We start from the raw sequence: 20,028 nt of genomic DNA, 5'->3' as shown, positions 1-20,028 counted from the left end.
AGAGGGACTGCTGGGTATGTGATTGCACAAGCTAAAGAGCAGTAGTGCCAGGCTTTTATACAAAACTGAAGTACTCATGTAGACTCTGCATGGAATATATGCAGTGTTCACAAATACATCTCTTCTCTGGCTCTCTGTGTAGTCAGACATCTTATTTGCTGGTGTGTAGAATGATATCAGGTCAAGGTATTGATTTCTATTTCCTCATCACAAATGGTGAACATGCAAATGTTCACGCAAATGGTGATCATTCATTGCATTTCCTCCTATTGGAAAATTTATGAGGAAGGAAGAGAGTGGAATTGTGCAGAGGGCAAAGGTGAACCAAAATGGCCCATCAGAGTGGTCCTGATTTGGGCTAAAGTGGCCAAGGCTGACATCCCTCCTGGATCTGTCTAGGATCAGTTGCCCCTGTGCAGGCAGCTCTGCAACTGGGACCACCCCTCTTTCTTGCAGGTGCATCTGGGAGGCATATTCCAGGGTCCTCCTTCAAGGCAGATTGGAAGAGTCCTGATGAGAGTTGAGGCCAGTCCTGTGCTGCTCGCTTTCCAGCTATGTGACTTCAAATACATAGTGTCTGTGACTTCAGACACTTCCCTTCCCAGAGCCACTCATCCTACCAGGTATCAGGGGCTAAGATGATGGCCCCAACTGACCAGTGAACAATGCTCAGAAGTCCACCAGGGAGTCTATGCCCCTCACCTCGCAACCACCTTTACAGGCCAACGGCCAGGCTGCGGGGAGCCGGCCTGAACAAGGCCCCAAATGTTGGCGCTGGGAATGCCTTGTAAGTGCTCTTCCCTGTCCCGCCACCCCTTAAGAGAGTCATAAAACGTTTACCAGGCCTTATTTGTTCTTCCTTGAGAAAAACAGAGCAAATAATCCTTTGATAGGCTTCTTGTTTTTTCCCCCAGATTTATGTAGGTATGTTTTCCTTATCTCTTAAAATAGATTAAGAATGTACTCCCTAATCTTTATAGCCTGCGGACTAGTTTTACTTATCTCGTGAGCATTAATCTAAATACCAAGCTTGTCTTAGAAAGCAAACAAGCCTTTGTAATCTTCTATACATGCAATAACTAACCTGGTAAATGACTTGGTATTTTTATGTACCCTGTTCCCTGTCTCACTTTGTATAAAAACCCTGGCCCTTTTCAGTAAAGTCGCTGATTTGCCTCACGAGCATTCAGTCCTCTCGACCCCATTCTTTACTCCTTAATTCTTTTCTCAGGCTTCTACGTCTTTGCGGTCTGGACCTGTTCTCTTTGCCGGCTGGCACCGGCACCAGGCAGCATCACACGTAGTGGGGCAGTGCTGCTCCTGGGTGGTCTGAGGCCCTGCCTTGTCCATGAGCTGCCTGTTCCTGGTTCTTGACAAGAAAAGTACAGAGATGAAGAGTAACCGCTTATAAACCATACAGAAATGTGGCACAGAAGTTCTATGTGTATTGAACCTAATAACTGGATTTAAACAGCTTGCCTTTGTTCCCTTCATTTCTCGGGTAAATTATATTGCATTTTCAAATGGTTGGGCTTCCTGGGTGGCTCTGTGGTAAAGAGAGTTTCTGCCAATACAGTTCAGTTCAGTTCAGTTCATTTCAGTCGCTCAGTCAAGTCCGACTCTCCGCGACCCCATGAATCACAGCACGCCAGGCCTCCCTGTCCATCACCAACTCCCGGAGTTCACTCAAACTCATGTCCACAGAGTCGGTGATGCCATCCAGCCATCTCATTCTCTGTCGTCCCCTTCTCCTCCCGCCCCCAACCTTTCCCAGCATCAGGGTGTTTTCCAGTGAGTCAACTCGTCGCATGAGGTGGCCAGAGTACTGGAGTTTCAGCTTTAGCATCAGTCCTTCCAATAAACACCCAGGATCGATCTCCCTTAGAATGGACTGATTGGATCTCCTTGCGGTACAAGGGACTCTCAAGAGTCTTCTCCAACACCACAGTTCAAAAGCATCAATTCTTCGTCGATCAGCTTTCTTCACAGTCCAACTCTCACATCCATACATGACCACGGGAAAAACCATAGCCTTGACTAGACGGACCTTTGTTGGCAAAGTAATGTCTCTGCTTTTTAATATACTATCAAGGTTGGTCATAACTTTCCTTCCAAGTAGTAAACATCTTTTAATTTCATGGCTGCAATCAGCATCTGCAGTGATTTTGGATCCCAAAAAAATAAAGTCTGACACTGTTTCCACTGTTTTTCCATCTATTTCCCATGAAGTGATGGGACCAGATGCCATGATCTTTGTTTTCTGAATGTTGAGCTTCAAGCCAACCTTTTCACTCTCCTCTTTCACTTTCATCAAGAGGCTTTTGAGTTCCTCTTCACTTTCTGCCATAAGGGTAGTGTCATATGCATATCTGAGATTATTGATATTTCTCCCAGCAATCTTGATTCCAGCTTGTGCTTCTTCCAGCCCAGCGTTCCTCATGATGTACTCTGCATATAAGTTAAATAAGCAAGGTGACAATATACAGCCTTGACGTACTCCTTTTCCTATTTGGAACCAATTGGTTGTGCCATGTACAGTTCTAACTGTTGCTTCCTGACCTGCATACAGTATTCTCAAGAGGCAGGTCAGGTGGTCTGGGGTTCCCATCTCTTTCATAATTTTCCACAGTTTATTGTGATCCACACAGTCAAAGGCTTTGGCATAGTCAATGAAGCAGAAATAGATGTTTTTCTGGAACTCTCTTGCTTTCTCCATGATCCAGCGGATGTTGGCAATTTGATCTCTGTTACCTCTGCCTTTCCTAAAACCTGCTTGAACATCTGGGAGTTCACGGTTCACATATTGCTGAAGCCTGTCTTGGAGAATTTTGAGAGACACAGAATCGATGCTAAGTTGGGAAGATCCCCTGGAAAAGGAAAGAGCAACTGAGTTCAGTAGTTTTGCATGGGAAATGCCATAGACAGATGAGGATGGTGGGCTACAATTCATGGGATCACAAAGAGTTAAACACAAGTTAGTGCCAAAACAACAACAAAAACAAAACTTAAAAATAGTTTAGTCCATGCTAGATTAGAAAAAAGGAAATAGTCCAAAAATCTGGACCTTTAAAATAAGATATTGAGGTAATATTTCCCACTAATCTAGGGTAATTCCAACAAGAATTTCTAACGTTTTTAACACCTTTTGAGGAAGATGGTCCTTTTAATTCTTCATCATTGATATTTAGTGATAAGACCAGGGTTTGATGCTGTTCTTGTTCGATTCAGGGCCCCTGATAAAATAGCTGAGAGACGGAGACTTCTTGCCCATCTGTTTCTATTCATTCTCTCACTAGGGATGTAACTTGACAGACATGGCACCAGTTCAACCTGTAGAAGAAGGAAACATTCAGCTTAGCTCTCTGGTAGGGAGTGAGAGAAAGATATGGATTCTAACAAAACTCTATACATAGTTGGTGCTTGACACAAACAGGCTCAGGTTTTTTAAAACCCTTTCCAAGCATTTATCAACAGAAAGGATGAGGAAGAGCGGCATTAGTTGGACCCTCAGTTGTGGATGAACCATTTGTAGATGAAGATGGGAGGGAATGAGTGTTGTGAGGGGACATGCAGCCAGCAGGTGGGTCTGGTGGGTGGGGCGTGAACCCAGCTGATTCCAGTGCTGTTTTCAGTGTACAATTCTGCCCAGATTGAGGACACAGAAGGCAAGGTGATAGAAGGACACCTGGGAACACAGGTTTCATAATGGGATCAGGATTCTAGAAAGGTCTTTAACCCTTGTTGAGAACCTCATGTCTATGAGGAGGTCAGTTAGTTACACTGAGATCCTGCATGCGTAGCATCCACCCAAGGCCAGCTCAGAGTCGGCGCTCACTAGCAAGTTGCTCAGGCAGCTGACTCTGCCCTGCTGTGGGGAAACTAAGACAGACGCTCGGTCCAGCCTGAGGCATCCACTGCCCTTCTATCTGGTCCATAACTCGCTTCAGCCCAGGCACCTCCCAGGCCTCCTCCCTACCCGGGGATGAATTCCTAACCCTTGGACAGGACAGTAGTCCCCCAGACAGCAGGCAGTAATTCACAGGCACCCTGTCTGACAGCCCACTTCATCTCCATAGAAGTTTGCTATTTCCTAAACCTTAGCCTCCTGTTTCCTAAACCTCACTTTGACCCTGACTCTTACCACGAAATCTCACCCACGTGTGCTCTGACCGCTCCCTCCTCTCTGCCTTTGCTCTCTCACAGCTCCCATACTCCCACCTCTCCCATCTCCTGACCCTAGCAAAGTCCATTCCACATGCAAGGGTGAGGCTTGGCCAGCCCACATAATTGCAGACAGATCTGTGCTGACTGACCCCATGTCAACTGTCACTTCATTACCATCCAGAAGTGTCACCAGGTTAGACCCCAGTAGGTCCTTTGTCCCCTGTGGGTCATGATGTCTGAGAACTTGTTCCAGGTCAACAGCAGCCTGATTTCAGGAGGAGACTCCAGCTCTGCCCAACCCTGAGGGCCTCTGAGCCTCTCTACCATACCTGACAGCTCCTGTGGTCCTTGGACTGTCTGAGTCAGCCTGTATGTTGGGGGGAGATCTTCCTATGAGGGCAAGTCCCTTCAGGCAGACTGAGAGCACTGTGGGCTGTCAGGGAGCAGGGTCTGTGTAGTGTTGGACTCTAGCTGTGCAGCCCTGGCTCTCTGTATCCATGGTGATGCCGACTGCAGAACAAGCAGCCCAGTGTCAGTGCTTAACACACTGAAGCACATCTTTGTTCACATAAACTCCAGTGCGGATATAATATTTGGGTCCTCACTAGGCTGCACTCCTCTGAGTTCAGGCTTTCTGCTTCCTTTTTTCCCAAAGTCGTGGGAATGAGGGGATCTTCCTCCCTCTGGACCAATCAATCTCTCCCCATCCCCCACCCCCCATCCAGGTGCCCAAAGTCTAATTGGCACCTTGTGCTGTGTTCCAGCCAGGCCTGGGATCACAACCATGATTCTTACCTCTGACCTATGCTCACAACTTTGCCCCACATGGGGCTCTGCTGTGTGGGCTATTCAGCTTTTGTCCTGCAGGCAGACTGCCTCCAGCAGCACCCACAGCACTGGAGTTGCCTCGTCTAGTCTCTGAGGGCTCATGGGCTATCACTGTGGTAATGCCGGCAAGATGCCTCCAGTGACATCACCTCCAGGTGTCACCTCCTCCTCCTGAGTGTGAAATGGACTTAGGGACTCGAATCCAACTGAGAGAATAAGGCAGAACTGATGCCAAGTGACTGAGATTTTAGGTACTAGAAGGTGTGTGCTGCTCTCTCATTCTCTCAGCCTCTGTCTTTCCTTCGTGACAGGCTTGCTCTGGAGAAGTCTGGTCAGTGGCAACTACCAGGTAATTGACCAGCCTACTAGCAGGGCTCTGAAGCCTTCTGCCAGAAGCTTTGTGAGTGAGCTTGAGAGTGGGTCCCCCAGCCCAAGTCAAAGCTCTTGCCCCTCCACACTAGGACGGGTTGGCTGCCTCCTCATGAATGAACTGAGTGGGAAGCCTCAGTTGCTCCCAGTGCCCACATGTGTGTTAGGGCTCAGACTACTGGCCCAACGCTCCCATCCTGTACCCTCCCTTATGATGTGTATCACTGACCAGTGGCCCAGAATATCTCTCATCAGATCATGCCCTTGCCCTCCCTGCTTGCAGACACACAGGACCATGCACTCTTCATGTTCCTTCTCTCCCTGGTATACCCTGTGTCTGTACTTAGCCTCTCCCTTGTCTCCCACAGAGCTGGGCAGAGGTGAGGTGGTAAGTTGGAGCTGACTGGTCAGGGAGGAAGACGCAACATGCTATCTGTGCACCATTGGATCCACCATGTGGGAAGGGGAAACATGGCAGCAGGGCTGTAGGACCAGGTTGGGATTAAATGCAAGGCTTTGATCAGTGTTCCCAGTTGGGGAGTAGGGAGGAAGAAAAGGAGAAGGCTGAAACAGAATCCTTTCACTGATAAATTGACATTTATGGAGCTCCCTTTTGTGTCAAGCTCAGGGCTGAAGTTACAAAGGATGAGTAGGGGCTATCTCATGGAGCTCTCAACTCTTGTGACATAGAGTGAGGTGAGAGCTCACTTTAGTCAAGCAGGAAAACAGAGACTCAGAAGAAGGGTGAAGAAGTCTGGTCATGGTCATTTAGCCAGTGACAGAGCTGAATTCTCCTTCCGCACCTCACGGGCCCCTCTGGATGCCAGCCTGGGGCTCATACGATCAGAAACTCAAAGGTGCCTGGATGAATCAAGAGGTTGTGGCCTGGCCTTCCTCTCCAGCTCTGGGAGGGAGGAGTTGGGACAGGAACGATGCAGGATGCAGGAGCTTCTAGGAGAAGCCCTGCACTTGCTGTCTGTCTGTGCTGTCACTCAAGGCAGAGGAAGAGAAACTTGCTCACTGGAGCTGCTCTTTGTCCCGCTTATTGAGTGTCAAGATCACAAAGGACAGAGACACAGACATCATTCTCTCCCAGCATCTCTCCCATTTCTCAGGTGGGCAGACATGAAGAGGACCCATTACACAGGAGTCACAGCAAAAGAGTAAATCACTGATGCCAGAGTTGGTCTCCTCTCACAGAAGCCAGCTGTGACCCAAGGCCTGGTGTGGGGTGGAGCTTCAGAGGTCAGTGAAGGCTCTAGAGATGTGTTCAACAGACACCTCCAGGAAGCCTTCTCAGATCACAGCACCTCCCTCCATCCTCCCTAATTCCAGCCCTGCCTTTTGGAAGAGCCCCTACTCTGGGGAGGTGCTCAGCAGAACTCCAAGTGTTGGTCTCTGGGGACGTTGTACTTGAGCTTGTGGGCTTCGAAGAGATTTTCCAGCTCCTTCACGTAGCGCTGGTGAAGCCTGTCCACCTCCTCCTGGGAGGGATGTGGTGTCTTCTGCACCTCGATGGGCTTCCCCACTGCAAGACACAGAGGTGAGTGGTGGTCCAGATGAGGAACCACTGAAGGCACAGGGACCTTGGTGTTCCCACTGCAATGGTCATCTGACCAGGTAAGCACTCTAACTCCCTCCCTTTCAATTCTTTTTTGTGTTACTAAGATGTAAGGTCAACTTCAAGATTCTGATATATCAACAACACAGCCAGCAGGCATTTGCATGCATTATCTCTTATGTTATCTTAACAACCCTATGGGGATATTACCTGGTATTATTCCTATTTGACTGCTGAGGAAATGAGGCCCAGGGAGGTTAAATAGCCTGTTCAAGGTCACATAGCCAGGAACAATCAGTACCAGGGTGTAAGCCCTTGGGATGCACGCTTAGCTTCAGGGAAAGGTGAATCTGGGATTCTCAGATGCCATGATTGGAAGAACTTGTGGCTATGGGAGGAGGTGGATCAGAAAGCAGCTGCCATGTCTTCTTTCTTGGGAATGGTCTGGAGGAAGCAGCACTATAAACATTCATGGAATGCACCACACAATGTAAAGAAAGTTTGTTAGAGGGGGTTGCCTGGACTCAACTAAGAAATGACTGGGTGAGTAGAGGTGAACAGCTCTATTAGTACTGCCTTGGAACCCAGCTGGAATTCAAGAAGAAAGCAAATAGCTGAAAGATGGTGCTAAGTCTATGGACTAGAGCCCATGCCCACTATTTACAAGGAAATTCCTCTGGCTCTCCTTCAAAGCCTGCTGATTTCCATTTTACACAGAATTCTAACAGAGCTGCCATGGTCATGTATCCACCCTCTCTAATTACTGTCATTAGATCCTGTAGTCAGAATTATACCCTCCTTCTCTTGCATAATAAAAAGTCAAATACCCCTATCAAACCTCAACTTTGATACCAAGGGCAGCCTGATCTCTTGGAAGTGATTTACCTTCTGTGGGTCTGTGTTTGCAATCAAAAAAATGGGGATGAGAGTCCCTCCTCACAAGTTGTTGGGAAAACTAAGCTGCCACATGTTAGGAGCCAGTGCAGTGCCTGACACACTGCAGGGGCTCAGGAATCAGTAGTGGCTACTGGGCTTCACGCCCCTGTTACTCTTCTCATTCTAGACTGCCTTTCATAGGGTTACTTGCCTCTGTGTCTGTCTCACACTCTAGAACTTGTGCTCCACAAAGTGAAGGGTGCGCTGCTCTGTGTCCAGGTCTCCTTGCAGCACAAGCCCAGGCCTCTTTCTCTATAGCCCTTCCCCTCCCAGCCCGGGGTCTAGGCTCACCCACAGTGGTGATGGGTCGGCGGTAGGGCATAAGACCAAAGCTGTACTGGAAGACTCCACGGCCATAGAAGAGAGGGATGGAGCCTCTAATGCTCTTGTGAAGTCGGTCCTGAAACCACCGCAACCAGGAACCAGGAGAGCTCTCAACCTGGTCATATATGTCATTCTCCCCAAAGGAGAAGATCGGCACCAGAGCTGCCCTAGAGGGAGACAGGAGAGAGGGCGTGTGGAGGGGCAAGAAGGCATAGCTGGTCAACTAGCCCCCTGAAGGGACCTAGTGAGCAGGAACTGGAGCAGAGGACAGAGCCCTGGGACAAGAGTAAGAGGTCTCGAGTTTCTCCCAGAACTGCCACAGTCTTGTCTTAGAACTTCAAGCAGGTCTTGGCTCTTCTCAGGGCCAAAGACTGGCACTTGATTGTTACTGAGTCCATGCTCACTCTGCTTGCCACAAGATAGGCCAGTGATCTGAGATGTAGTGTTGGGATGGGGAAGGGACTTTATTCGTAGTGGCTGACCAAGAAGATGGCACGCTAGTGCCTCCAAATAACCATCCTGAAGGGCCAGGTTGCCAAGTTCTTCATGGATCATAGATTGGGATATAGGTGAGGAAACAAACTGAAAAGACTATTTAATCCTTGCAAATGTCCCCAAGAATGGGGATCCTCAGGCAGGAGAATGTTTAATTTTCACTTCCTTACAGTCCTTTACAGCAGGGCAGCTCAGGTTACCTTCCTTAGGTAGCCCATTATATGTTCCCACAGTAACAAAAGCTGCAAGATGAGGGTTAAAGTTACAGAAGCAGGTCCAGCACAAGTCCAAGATTAACCCTTTCTGGTTACTGGATCATGAGAGACAAACCAGAATGCTGCTGTGAGTCCTCCAAGATTAAAAAAAAAAAAAAAAAATCTGCAGACTTTCTGGGAAAAATCTCCTCCAGCTAGCTTTGTATTCTTCACAGATGTTTAAAGATAGGAGAATAGCTTTAAGTTATGTCCCAAGCTCCATTCTCTAGAGTTCCTAGATATCAGATGGAATGCAAACTTTCAGCAATATGACCTTTAAGACTTAATCCCTTTAGTCACAAAATTTTCCTTCTAGAATCTTCTCTGGGTATGTGGGCCTGAGACAGTGCTTCTATCACCAACATACACTCTTCATTGTTAATGAATGGAGACTTTACCTGCCAAAATAGGACCTACATTTGCCTCTGCAGTCTTCCCTCCAAACTATAATCCTTGCCAATCTCCAGCTGAACCAGAATCCTCTCCCCAATACCCGTGCATGAGGGCGAGCCTGATGAAGCCCTTGCGGTTCCTCAGCACCAGCTTGTAGGTTCCCGGCCTGGCATTCAGTGACTCCTGGACGCCCCCAACAACAATGGACAGCAGGTTGCCACCTCCTTTCCTGCTCAGAATGTGAGTAGCACTCTCCTTGTCTGATGAGACCAGCCCTGGGGAGAGAGGAAAGTGGTCACGTACAGTGTGAAGGCGGCAAGCACAGTTCAGGAGTATGTGACTTGGGCTCTCCCCACTCCCCAGCTGGCAGTCCCCTAATGACAGGCACCGAGCACTACCCCTTTTCCCAATTCTCCCACCAAGCTCATCACTGAGCACAGAGCTATGGGAAATACTTCCTTGGGTCTCATCTCCTTGTCCACTGCACCTTCACTTGGAAGAAGTACAGAACAATTGGCCGTTCTCCTTACAAATCCCTCCTCATGAATTCAGCCCCCATAGTCCTGGGATAGAAAGAGTGGAAAAATTCACCTGAAGACATGATGTAATCCCTGTAGAACGGGGCCCAGAAACACCAGTGCAGCATCATCAGATGTGAGCGGATGCCTGGGAAAACTGAGGAGAAGCCCGTGCTCTCTGTGCACAGGTTGGTAAATGCTCCAGTGGCAAGGACCCCATGAGGGTGGAAGCCAGCGAGGTAGTTCCGGGAGGGGTCCAGCTCAGCAGTCTTGACCAGCTATAGGGACAGCAATCTGTTGAATCAGGGCTTCACCCACTCCCCCCAAACCCCACTCTTGTCTGCCTGCTAAGTTTCTGGGCTGATCTCTTGTGCTATCACACTCCATGTGAGTGTCCTGTGATGGGAGATGACTTGTCTGAGGATCCTTGTCCCTGGTGCAAGCATGAAACAGAGGAGATACTCAGGGAGGCTATGGAATAAAGACAGAGAACACAGTACCACGAATGGATGAGGCCAATGCCGTATGCCAGGAAAGGAAGAACCCTGCACAATGCAGAGGTAGGACACCTAGGAAGAAGACAGGAGACAAGCCACTGTCCTATATGAAGGTAGACCATGTCCCAGGGAGAGCATGACCAAAATGAAGGAGCCAGAACAGGAGGGAGTGAGCCTCTCACCAAGTTTTGTGGCATTTGGAGTTCTATTCTGGGTAAAGAGCTGGAAACCTGAGACCCTGTGACTCTGTGTAAGAGACCCCAGGGTATAGAAGATAGAGGTTGGGAGGAGGGCCATGAAGTCTCTAGTGATGCCCACAGGTGTGGGTGGAGAGGGGTCAGGGAGGTATCCTGTCAAGTCTGCAGCACTTCCTGATACCAGGTCACAGCCTGCCAACAGCACTGCATCCCTGCCAGGTCTTGGACTGTGTAGACACTACTGTTCCTGGAAAATGATATCTTACACATAAACCCAGCTCCTGAACTGATCACAGGATGAGGGGGAATCAATTGTCCTCGGGGAAGCACGGCCTGATTCTCCACCATTACCTCTGTAGGAAGTCCATAAGGTGCATTAAGATGCTCCAGTGCTCAGAAGTAGTCTCCTAAATTCTCTAGAAACTCTACCATTAGGCACTAGCTCATAAAATCACAGCACAGAGACTGTGAGTGGAGTAATCCCAGCAGAGTTGTTAGGACAAGGGATGTTGCTTGCCTGCCTTCAAGTCAGCCACCACTGTAGCTGCAATTGACAATGGGCCTTGAAAGGAATTTGGGATGGAAGATAATAGGATACTGGTCACAGAGAGTGAGCATGCACATCACAGGAATAATTGCAGTGAGCCCAGATTTTGTATCTCCCCGTATGTAGAAAAACATGAAAATCATTAACTGGAGATGTCTGCTTTTTGACTGGCAGCAATTTTTTGATGTTTAGCTACATGGCTTGTTTTGTTTTGTTTTTTCCAACAAAGTCCCGTAAGTACTGACTTCTCCCTTCCCTTTCAGAACAGCTCCTCAGAGATTTCTGAGAGGCTGTCTCTGAATACAGTCCTCAGAAAGGCCTCAGAACAAAACACCTGACAACCCTAAGGTTGTACACTTGTTTCCAGTAGATAGCAGAGACTCTCTGACGCCCCTATCCACTGCCAACCAAAGATTCCTGCAGGGCCTGCTCTGCTAAGGTGTGTGGATGATTTGGAAGTTGTCCTGGGAGGTGACAAGAGTCCAGAATCTGTGAGCCGCAGCACCTCCTGCAGGCCCCAGTCCAGGACAGGGCGGTGGAAGTGCATGTCATCTCTCCCTCTGCTGGCCACTCATTGGTACTGCCCGCCATCTGCAGCTGTTGTTGCCACAGGACTGCAGTGGCCTACAAATCGGAACACTGTGCTCATGAAATTTCTGCAAAAATGTTTGCCACATTGTCAGTAGTGTCCTATTTGAGAAATCCTCTGGGGGAGAAACCTGGTTAAAGGAGGAACAGAACAGACATAGATAAGACCAGCATAGAGACGCTCAGCAGAGTTTTTCTGCCAGATGTACAAATGACAGCAGTTGCAGGGGTGAAAGGAGAGCCAGATGCTGTCCTTGCAAGCCCCAGGATCACCTGATGTCTCCTGGAATCCACGCAAGCCACTGATGAATGTGGCAGATTTCCACTTTACACATGAAGAAATTGAACATCAGAGAGCATGTGTAACTCACCCAAGGTCGTACAACGGGCGTATTGCAGACCCTGTATTAGAACCTATGATATCCACTCGCAGAGGTGTCACTGTATACATCCTTCTCTCCTGTGTCCAGAGAGGGCCGCCTGTCCCTGCCTGGCTCCTCTCTGTGTGCTCGCTGCCTCCCTCTTCCTAGTCCCACTAGATAATCAGCCATCACAGCTGCTGACATCCAAGCATTCAGTCTGTCTGGGATTCAGAATGGAGCAAACATCAGTCCCTAAAATTTAGGGACCTGCATCCCTAAGGATTGATCCTTGGTCCAGAGTTCAGTGTACAAAATGGACGTGAGGTACCATGAGCCAGAGATCAGAGATTAAGAGATAGGCAGAAGAGGAGGAACTGGACTGTTTAGTGGATGCCGGAGGAAGCTGAGATTGAGAATAAGCAAAGCTCTGTCCAAGGACACACAACATACCAGACACACAGGGTCACCCTGAGGGCTCTCTGCTCTGTTTCTATTCTCAGAGCCAATGCACACACTTTAAAAGCAGTAACAGAAGCTGCTTTATATCTTGCTCACACCTTCTTCTCTCTCAGGGTATCAGTACCCTCATCTGATAAAGTGTCATCCAGATGCTCTGAAAATCTTGTTTCCATTACAGATTGCTTCACCCCAAACTTAGACTGTTGAGGGATTTACACCTGTAAGATACATAAGTGAGCTGCACTACATGGCCTACTGCTGCTGCTAAGTCACGTCAGTCGTGTCCAACTGTGTGCAAACCCATAGATGGCAGCCCAACAGGCTGCCCTGTCCTTGGGATTCTCCAGGCAAGAACACTGGAGTGGGTTGCCATTTCCTTCTCCAATGCATGAAAGTGAAAAGTGAAAGTGAAGCCGCGCAGTCATGTCCGACTCTTAGCGACCCCATGGATTGTAGTATACAGGCTCCTCCGTCCATGGGATTCTCCAGGCAAGACTACTGGAGTGGGTTGCCATTCCTCAAATCCTGTTCATTCATCATTTGTCATAGTGTCCTCACCTCACTGAAGTCAGACAACCATATTCAGACAGTAGTTGATTCTTCCCCTAGCCATATAGTGGTAGAAGCCTGTCTCCTGCTCCTGGCCCAGTATTCTGCTCACTGCACACAGGGTCAAACATCCCCATGGACACGTGGGGACTGTGGTCCTGACCACTCCCTAGTCTGCCCCATACTCACCGAGATGGGGAAATAGTCCTTCGTGTACTTCCATATGGTCCAGCGCCTTATGAAAGCACTCTGCCTGCCCCCCTGCCATGGCCTGTCTCGATCCAGGTACCACCAGATTGCATACAGGATACTGATCAACCAGAATCTTGTGAACAGGAGTCCAATGAAGACTATGCTGCAGACAAAGTCTGGGAAAAGAAAGAGGGACCATTAGTGGTCAGAGATATGAAGGAACAAGCTCTCCCTGTTTACCCAGCTCTAGCAGCACTATCCATTCCAGCCCCACTCCTAGGAGGAAGAGATCAGCTTCCCAAGGTTTGGAGGAAGGGAGAATGTTGTCAACATCACCAGTAGCACATTGAGAGCTTGGATTTGAAACCAGTTGGCCTAATTTCAAACTCGCATTGACCCACTGCACCAGATTGCTTACTCATTTGAGTCTTCCCCCTCCACCTCCTTTTCTCTCTGTATCCACCAGATGCTCACTAAAGGCCTGATGGAGATGTGACAGCTTGAACTTTTCTGGTACCCAATCTTTAGAACCCCAGAGGAAAGGTATTCTCTCTACCCAGCCCAGCTCCTGTCTACTCCCAGCCCATCTTTCCATAGATACATCCCACCACATTCCCTCTTTAGGTAAAGTGCCCCCATGACTTCTTATAACTTTGACACTCAGCTCAAGCAGCTCAGCCTGAGCTCATACTCCCCACTGGTGGCCCAAACCCTCTCTTGTTCCAGTCTCACTCACCATGTTCCGGCTCATGCCTCATGTTCCAGCTACACTAAGCGGCTCTGTTGATACAACTCCCTGAGCTCTAGCTTTTGCTGAGCTCTTTCCTTTGCTGCCAGGCCCTGTCCCACTGAAGAAAGGAGGGAGGAAGAGGGCAACTCATGCTTGGCTTCTTCATCAGGACTGCAGCAGGGCTAGAAACAGCCCCGGTGAGCAATACCTCCGAGCCTTATGATTCTGAGTTTCTTTACAGGCTAATCCTGGTTTTGACTCAGGGTCAGGTGGTCTTCAGGGCTGTCTCTAATCTGATGCTGACTGAGCCTCTCTGTTAGAGAATATTGCATTCTCTCCATTCCGTTGTCTCCACTCGACACCCTTTGCTCATACTCATAAAGAAGTTCGTCCCCCACCTGTAGTCTGTTTGAAAGTAGGGTAAACCAAGACTGTCATTCATGTCCGACTTCCTGGAGGAGGGGTCTTTCGACCCAGTCTGAATCTTGCATGTGTGGGTGCTAAGTTGCTTCAGTGCTGTCTGAGTTTTTGCAACCCTGTGGACTGTAGCCCTCATGGCTCCACTGTTCATGGGATTCTCCAGACAAGAACACTCGTTTTAGTTGCCATGCTCTCCACTAGGGACTCTCCAAACTCAGGGATCAAACCCGCATCTCCTGTGGCTCCTGCATGCAGGCAGTTTCTTTACTGCTGAGGCATTGGGAAAGCCCAGTCTGAATAGTAGCAAAATGCATAAATCAAAGTAGTTTGGGGCTCACAGAGGTTCGCTTTCTACAGAGCACTTCCAACCTGTTGGGTGCCGGTGGTTAAGCCGTGAACAATGGACAGAAATTCCTGCCCTCCTTGTGCTGGCTTCAGGGTTGTGTTTGGAGCACTTTGTTTTGTCCTTTCAATGATAATGATGGCAAAATATGTTTATCATATACCAGTTATCAAAGTGACTCTTTGGTACTTTTTTTTAAAGTTTCCATTAGAGTATAGTTCATTTACATGTTGTATTAGTTTCAGTTGTATAGGAAAGTAAATCTGTTAAACTCATTCACATATTGACTCTGGTTTGCTTTTTAATTCCTTTCCTATACAGATCATTACAGAGTAGTGAGTACAAATTCCAGTGCTTAACAGCAGATTCTTATTATTATCTATTATACAGAGGGTAGTGTTGTGAATCCAAATCTCCCAATTTATCCTTCGCCCCTATCCCCTGTTAACCATGTGTTTTTTTCTTACTTCTGTTTTGTAAATAAGTAGATCTGTACCTCTTTTTTGATTCTGCATATAAGTGATATCATGTGATATTTGTCTTTCTTTGACTATCTTCCCTCAGTTTGACCATCTCCATGTTCACACAGGTGCTGAAAATGGTGTTAATATGTTCCTTTTTGTGACTGAGTAATATTCCATTGCCTGTATTATGGCATCTTGTTTATGCATTACTCTAAGAAGCGGTGGCAAGAATACACAGAAGAACTGTACAAAAAAGATCTTCATGACCAAGATAGTCACGATAATGTCATCACTGACCTAGAGCCAGACATCTTGGAATGTGAAGTCAAGTGGGCCTTAGAAAGCATCACTACGAACAAAGCTAGTGGAGGTGATGGAATTCCAGTTGAGCTATTTCAAATCCTGAAAGATGATGCTGTGAAAGTGCTGCACTCAATATGCCAGCAAATTTGGAAAACTCAGCAGTGGTCACAGGATTGGAAAAGGTCAGTCTTCATTCCAATCCCAAAGAAAGGCAATGCCAAAGAATGCTCAAACTACCGCACAATTGCACTCATCTCACACGCTAGTAAAGTCATGCTCAAAATTCTCCAAGCCAGGCTTCAGCAATATGTGAACTGTGAACTGCCAGATGTTCAAGCAGGTTTTAGAAAAGGCAGAGGCACCAGAGATCAAATTGCCAACATCTGCTGGATCATGGAGAAAGCAAGAGAGTTCCAGAAAAACATCTATTTCTGCTTCATTGACTATGCCAAAGCCTTTGACTGTGTGGATCACAATGAACTGTAGAACATTTTGAAAGAGATGGGAATCCCAGACCACCTGACCTGACTCTTGAGAAACCTGTACACAGGTCAGGAAGCAACAGTCAGAACTGTACATAAAACAACAGACTGGTTCCAAATAGGAAAAGGAGTACGTCAAGGCTGCATATTGTCACCTTGCTTATTTAACTTGTATGCAGAGTACATCATGAGGAACGCTGGGCTGGAAGAAGCACAAGTTGGAATCAACCTTGTTGGGAGAAATATCAATAACCTCAGATATTCAGATGACAACACCCTTATGGCAGAAAGTGAAGAGGAACTCAAAGGCCTCTTGATTTAAGTGAAAGAGGAGAGTGAAAATGTTGACTTCAAGCTCTACATTCAGAAAATGAAGATCATGGCATCTGGTCCCATCACTTCATGGGAAATAGATGGGGAAACAGTGGAAACAGTGTCAGACTTTATTTTTTGGGGCTCCAAAATCACTGCAGATGCTGATTGCAGCCATGAAATTAAAAGACGCTTACTCCTTGGAAGGAAAGTTATGACCAACCTTGATCATATATTAAAAACCAGAGACATTACTTTGCCAACAAAGGTCCGTCTAGTCAAGGCTATGGTTTTTCCCGTGGTCATGTATGGATGTGAGAGTTGGACTGTGAAGAAAGCTGATCGCCGAAGAATTGATGCTTTTGAACTGTGGTGTTGGAGAAGACTCTTGAGAGTCCCTTGTACCGCAAGGAGATCCAACCAGTCCATTCTAAGGGAGATCGATCCTGGGTGTTCATTGGAAGGACTGATGCTAAAGCTGAAACTGCAATACTTTGGCCACCTCATGCGATGATTTGACTCACTGGAAAAGACTCTGATGCTGGGAAAGGTTGGGGGCAGGAGGAGAAGGGGACGACCGAGAATGAGATGGCTGGATGGCATCACCAACTCTGTGGACATGAGTTTGAGTGAACTCCGGGAGTTGGTGATGGACAGGGAGGCCTGGCGTGCTGTGATTCATGGGGTCGCGGACAGTCGGACACGACTGAGCGACTGAACTGAACTGAATGGATGTTGAGGTGGCTTCCATCTCCTAGCTATTGTTAATGTGCTATTATGAACACTGGGGAGATTATTTCCTTCCAAATTATGGGCTCATGACAGAGGCCTTAAGGAGAACAGTATGGAGATTTCTTATAAAAATATTAGAATACAATAGGACCCAGCAACCCCTCTCATGGACATATACTCGAATTGATTTTTGAGAGTCAATTTGGTGTAATTAATTCACATTGTTGTGTAACTATATCAACCTTCATCTTAGAACTCTTTTCATCTTCCTAAACTGAACCTCTGTACCCAGAAATTAGAACTTCCATCTAGGTTGAGAGAATAAGACCAAGGTGTTAATAGCTGTTCATTGTAGGGTAGGATTTGGGGGAAATCTTTGACTCTTAGAACACACATTTTGTTTCAATGTGTTAAAATAGCATGTATTTGTTTTTCAGTCAGAAAAAATAATTTATAAATGTGGGTATTTCTACTTCATCCATAAAACTCCCCCATCTAAATGTCTCCCTCACTCTGACCTCTCCTTTAAGTACTGTCAGCAGGCAAAATCTTAACTTGGGTGCCTTTTCAGACCCTAAAGAAAGGAAACACCTTCTTTCCCCTCATAATACCAAGAAGGAAAGACGTAAGATCCCACTTTACCAAGACCCAGAGAGGGTATTCAGGTTAGCTAACCTCATACAGAAAGCCAGTAGGATGAGTGGTGGTTTCAAGTCTACTATTATGTCCATATCATGCTCCCAACATTCATTCATTCACAAAGCATTATTCAACATTAACTCTTTTGGAGATTGAGATGCGATGAGAACAAGACCAACTATCTGAAAGGAGCTTACCTTCCTGTGTGAGTGTGTGAATTAAAAAAGAGGAAAGAAACAGATTATACAAATAACCCACTGGAAATTATTTGTTGCTGGGGCCTGAGTCCTCAGTAACAGGTTCCGGTGGAACTTTCTGGCCACATCTTTGCCCCTACACAAACAACTGTGCAACCCACTCCAGTGTTCTTGCCTGGAGAATCCCAGGGACGGCAGAGCCTGGTGGGCCGCCGTCTATGGCGTCGCGCAGAGTCGGACACGACTGAAGCGACTTAGCAGCAGCAGCGGCAACAAACAACTGCTCATACTAGGCCAGTATGAACCATCTCTTCACTATACGTGCAGCATTTACTGGCCTCCTGGGAAAACTTAACTTTCCTGAAGGCCTGTACAATTCGCCTTCTAGATTTATTCCTAATATCTTTGGAAAAAAGCCCCTTCTCTCCACCCAAGGCCAGCCTCCATAGACCAGGGTAAGCAATCTTTTAAAGAGCCAAATTGTAAGCATTTCAGACACTGGGGCTCAAAAGGAAACTTGGAGGATATTGCATAGGCACAGAATCATTTAAAATGCAAGCATTTAAAATGGAAAAAAAAACATACTTCGCTTATGGGCTGTACAAACACAAAAACAATCAGGGACCTGGATTTCGATCATGGATCTATATGGTGACCCCTGATGTAGACTGTGACTGTGTAATTGAGCAGGACCTATGCAGCCTTCCTGGGAAAGGTCCCTCATGTTCTCTGCCTGCCTCTGATTTGTAGAAAATCTTCAGCTTCCTAAGCCTTCCCCAAATTTCAAAAGTAAAATTATTAACAGAAATCATAAATACAGAAAGAAAACACTCCCAATCAATCAATAAATAACAGTTTAACCGTTCCACAAATTCAAAGAATTTTAGTTTGTTCCCAAGAGCCATAGATAATGTTGAGACTCATCATTGAGCAGCTTTGCAAATACTGAACTCCCAGCAGATGGAAGAAGTTGCTCACCAGCCCATAGACCAGGGCAAACCAGAAGGTTGATGATGGTGACTCCCAGTTACCTCATCAACAAGCAATCAGACGATTCTCTAAGAGCTGTTCATGCGCCCAGCAATTTTACCTTGTTCAGTCTCTAGACACTGGTCCCAGGTAATCAAAGGGGTTTCATGCATTTTGCGGCTTAACTCTCTGGACTACTTGCTTGGCCCCTGTAATAAAGCTTACACTTTCTTTCACCACAACCCACTATCATTTAGGAGCTTTACCCTATTCAGATAAGTAGACTCAAATATGATTTGATAACAAAGGCTCCCTGTCATCTGTCACCCCCAACACTCCAACACAGAAGATCCCTAAATTACAGCTTGTCTCCCACAGATTGGACATTGTCACTCCTGTACCTAAAGGCTTCCTGGGGATCCCCTTTGCCCTTGAGATAAGGTACAAGGTACAAGCTACTGTTCATGGCATCAGAGGGTTCGGATGCCTTTTCTCACCTGTCCTTCTTCTAATTCCAGACTCAAGGAACTTGACCCTCTGTCCTCCTCTAGATACCCCCAGGTCCCAGGCTGGGCTGATGTGGGCATGGACAGTCAGACAATTCTAGCTGGCAAAGCTTCCCCAAGGCCATGTGAACAAGATGTCCCTCAGCCCAGGTGATCCTCAGGCACTAGGTTCAGCATCCACCTTAAGATCTGTATCTTTCCACATCAATGCACCATGTACACCTGAAGTGGCAAGTGCCCAAGGCCTCCCAAACCCATCTCAGTTTTCCTTACGCAGGGCCAAGTAAGAGAAGATCAACTGCAGGACCGCAAAGGTCTGCAGCCTGCGTTCCAGTGGCACAAACAAAGGTGCAAACTCCACCATGCTGATTCCTCTGCTTCCTCTGGAGGCTTCTCTGAGCTCTGCTGTGGTCTGAGACACTGCTGCTTTTTGTTGCTGCCAGAGGTTGTTAAGTATTTGTGGGAGTGGGGAGGAAGGGTGACCAGCCAGCCGTAGAGTCTCATTGCACCTACCCTGGCAGGGTGCAGTATCCTAGGTGAAATATTTAAAATCACCTGGCCTGGACTAAACTTACTACAGAGGAAGAGAAGTGCACTGGACTCTTCAGGCAATACATTATCTGCCAGATCACCTTTGCTCAAATCTTGCCCATTACTTGGCAAATAAAGCAGGAAGTATAGGGCAATCCTGTCCTCTT

The 20,028-nt window shown here is 47.2% G+C and overlaps 1 protein-coding gene across 1 annotated transcript; it reads right to left on the bottom strand.

Annotated features, from left to right (window-relative positions):
* Positions 1-5,974: 5,974 nt before the first annotated feature.
* LOC148775629 (2-acylglycerol O-acyltransferase 2-like) lies at positions 5,975-19,709 on the bottom strand. The gene is made up of 6 exons (XM_088843498.1): positions 19,604-19,709; positions 13,231-13,409; positions 9,916-10,120; positions 9,425-9,599; positions 8,150-8,349; positions 5,975-6,889 (listed from the first exon to the last, which is right to left on the bottom strand). Exons 1-6 carry the CDS (start codon positions 19,692-19,694, stop codon positions 6,735-6,737), a joined length of 1,005 nt encoding a protein of 334 aa, XP_088699624.1. The 5' UTR covers positions 19,695-19,709; the 3' UTR covers positions 5,975-6,734.
* Between the last annotated feature and the right edge of the window lie 319 nt (positions 19,710-20,028).

Source organism: Moschus berezovskii, chromosome 14 (genome assembly GCF_049115385.1).
Source record: "Moschus berezovskii isolate FMDL1 chromosome 14, NW_MosBer_1.0, whole genome shotgun sequence".
Taxonomy (NCBI): Eukaryota; Metazoa; Chordata; class Mammalia; order Artiodactyla; family Moschidae; genus Moschus; species Moschus berezovskii.
Note: the sequence above shows the minus strand (reverse complement) of the source record. Positions and strands in the feature narration are given on the sequence as shown.

Excerpts from the sequence above, each read along its gene's own strand:
- LOC148775629 (XM_088843498.1), bottom strand. The coding sequence starts at position 19,694 with ATGGTGGAGTTTGCACCTTTGTTTGTGCCACTGGAACGCAGGCTGCAG. Across the intron at positions 13,410-19,603 it reads CTTCTCTTACTTGGCCCTGC|ACTTTGTCTGCAGCATAGTC; the intron begins GTAAGGAAAACT and ends TTCTTTTCCCAG. Across the intron at positions 8,350-9,424 it reads AGGCTCGCCCTCATGCACGG|GGCAGCTCTGGTGCCGATCT; the intron begins GTATTGGGGAGA and ends GTCTCCCTCTAG.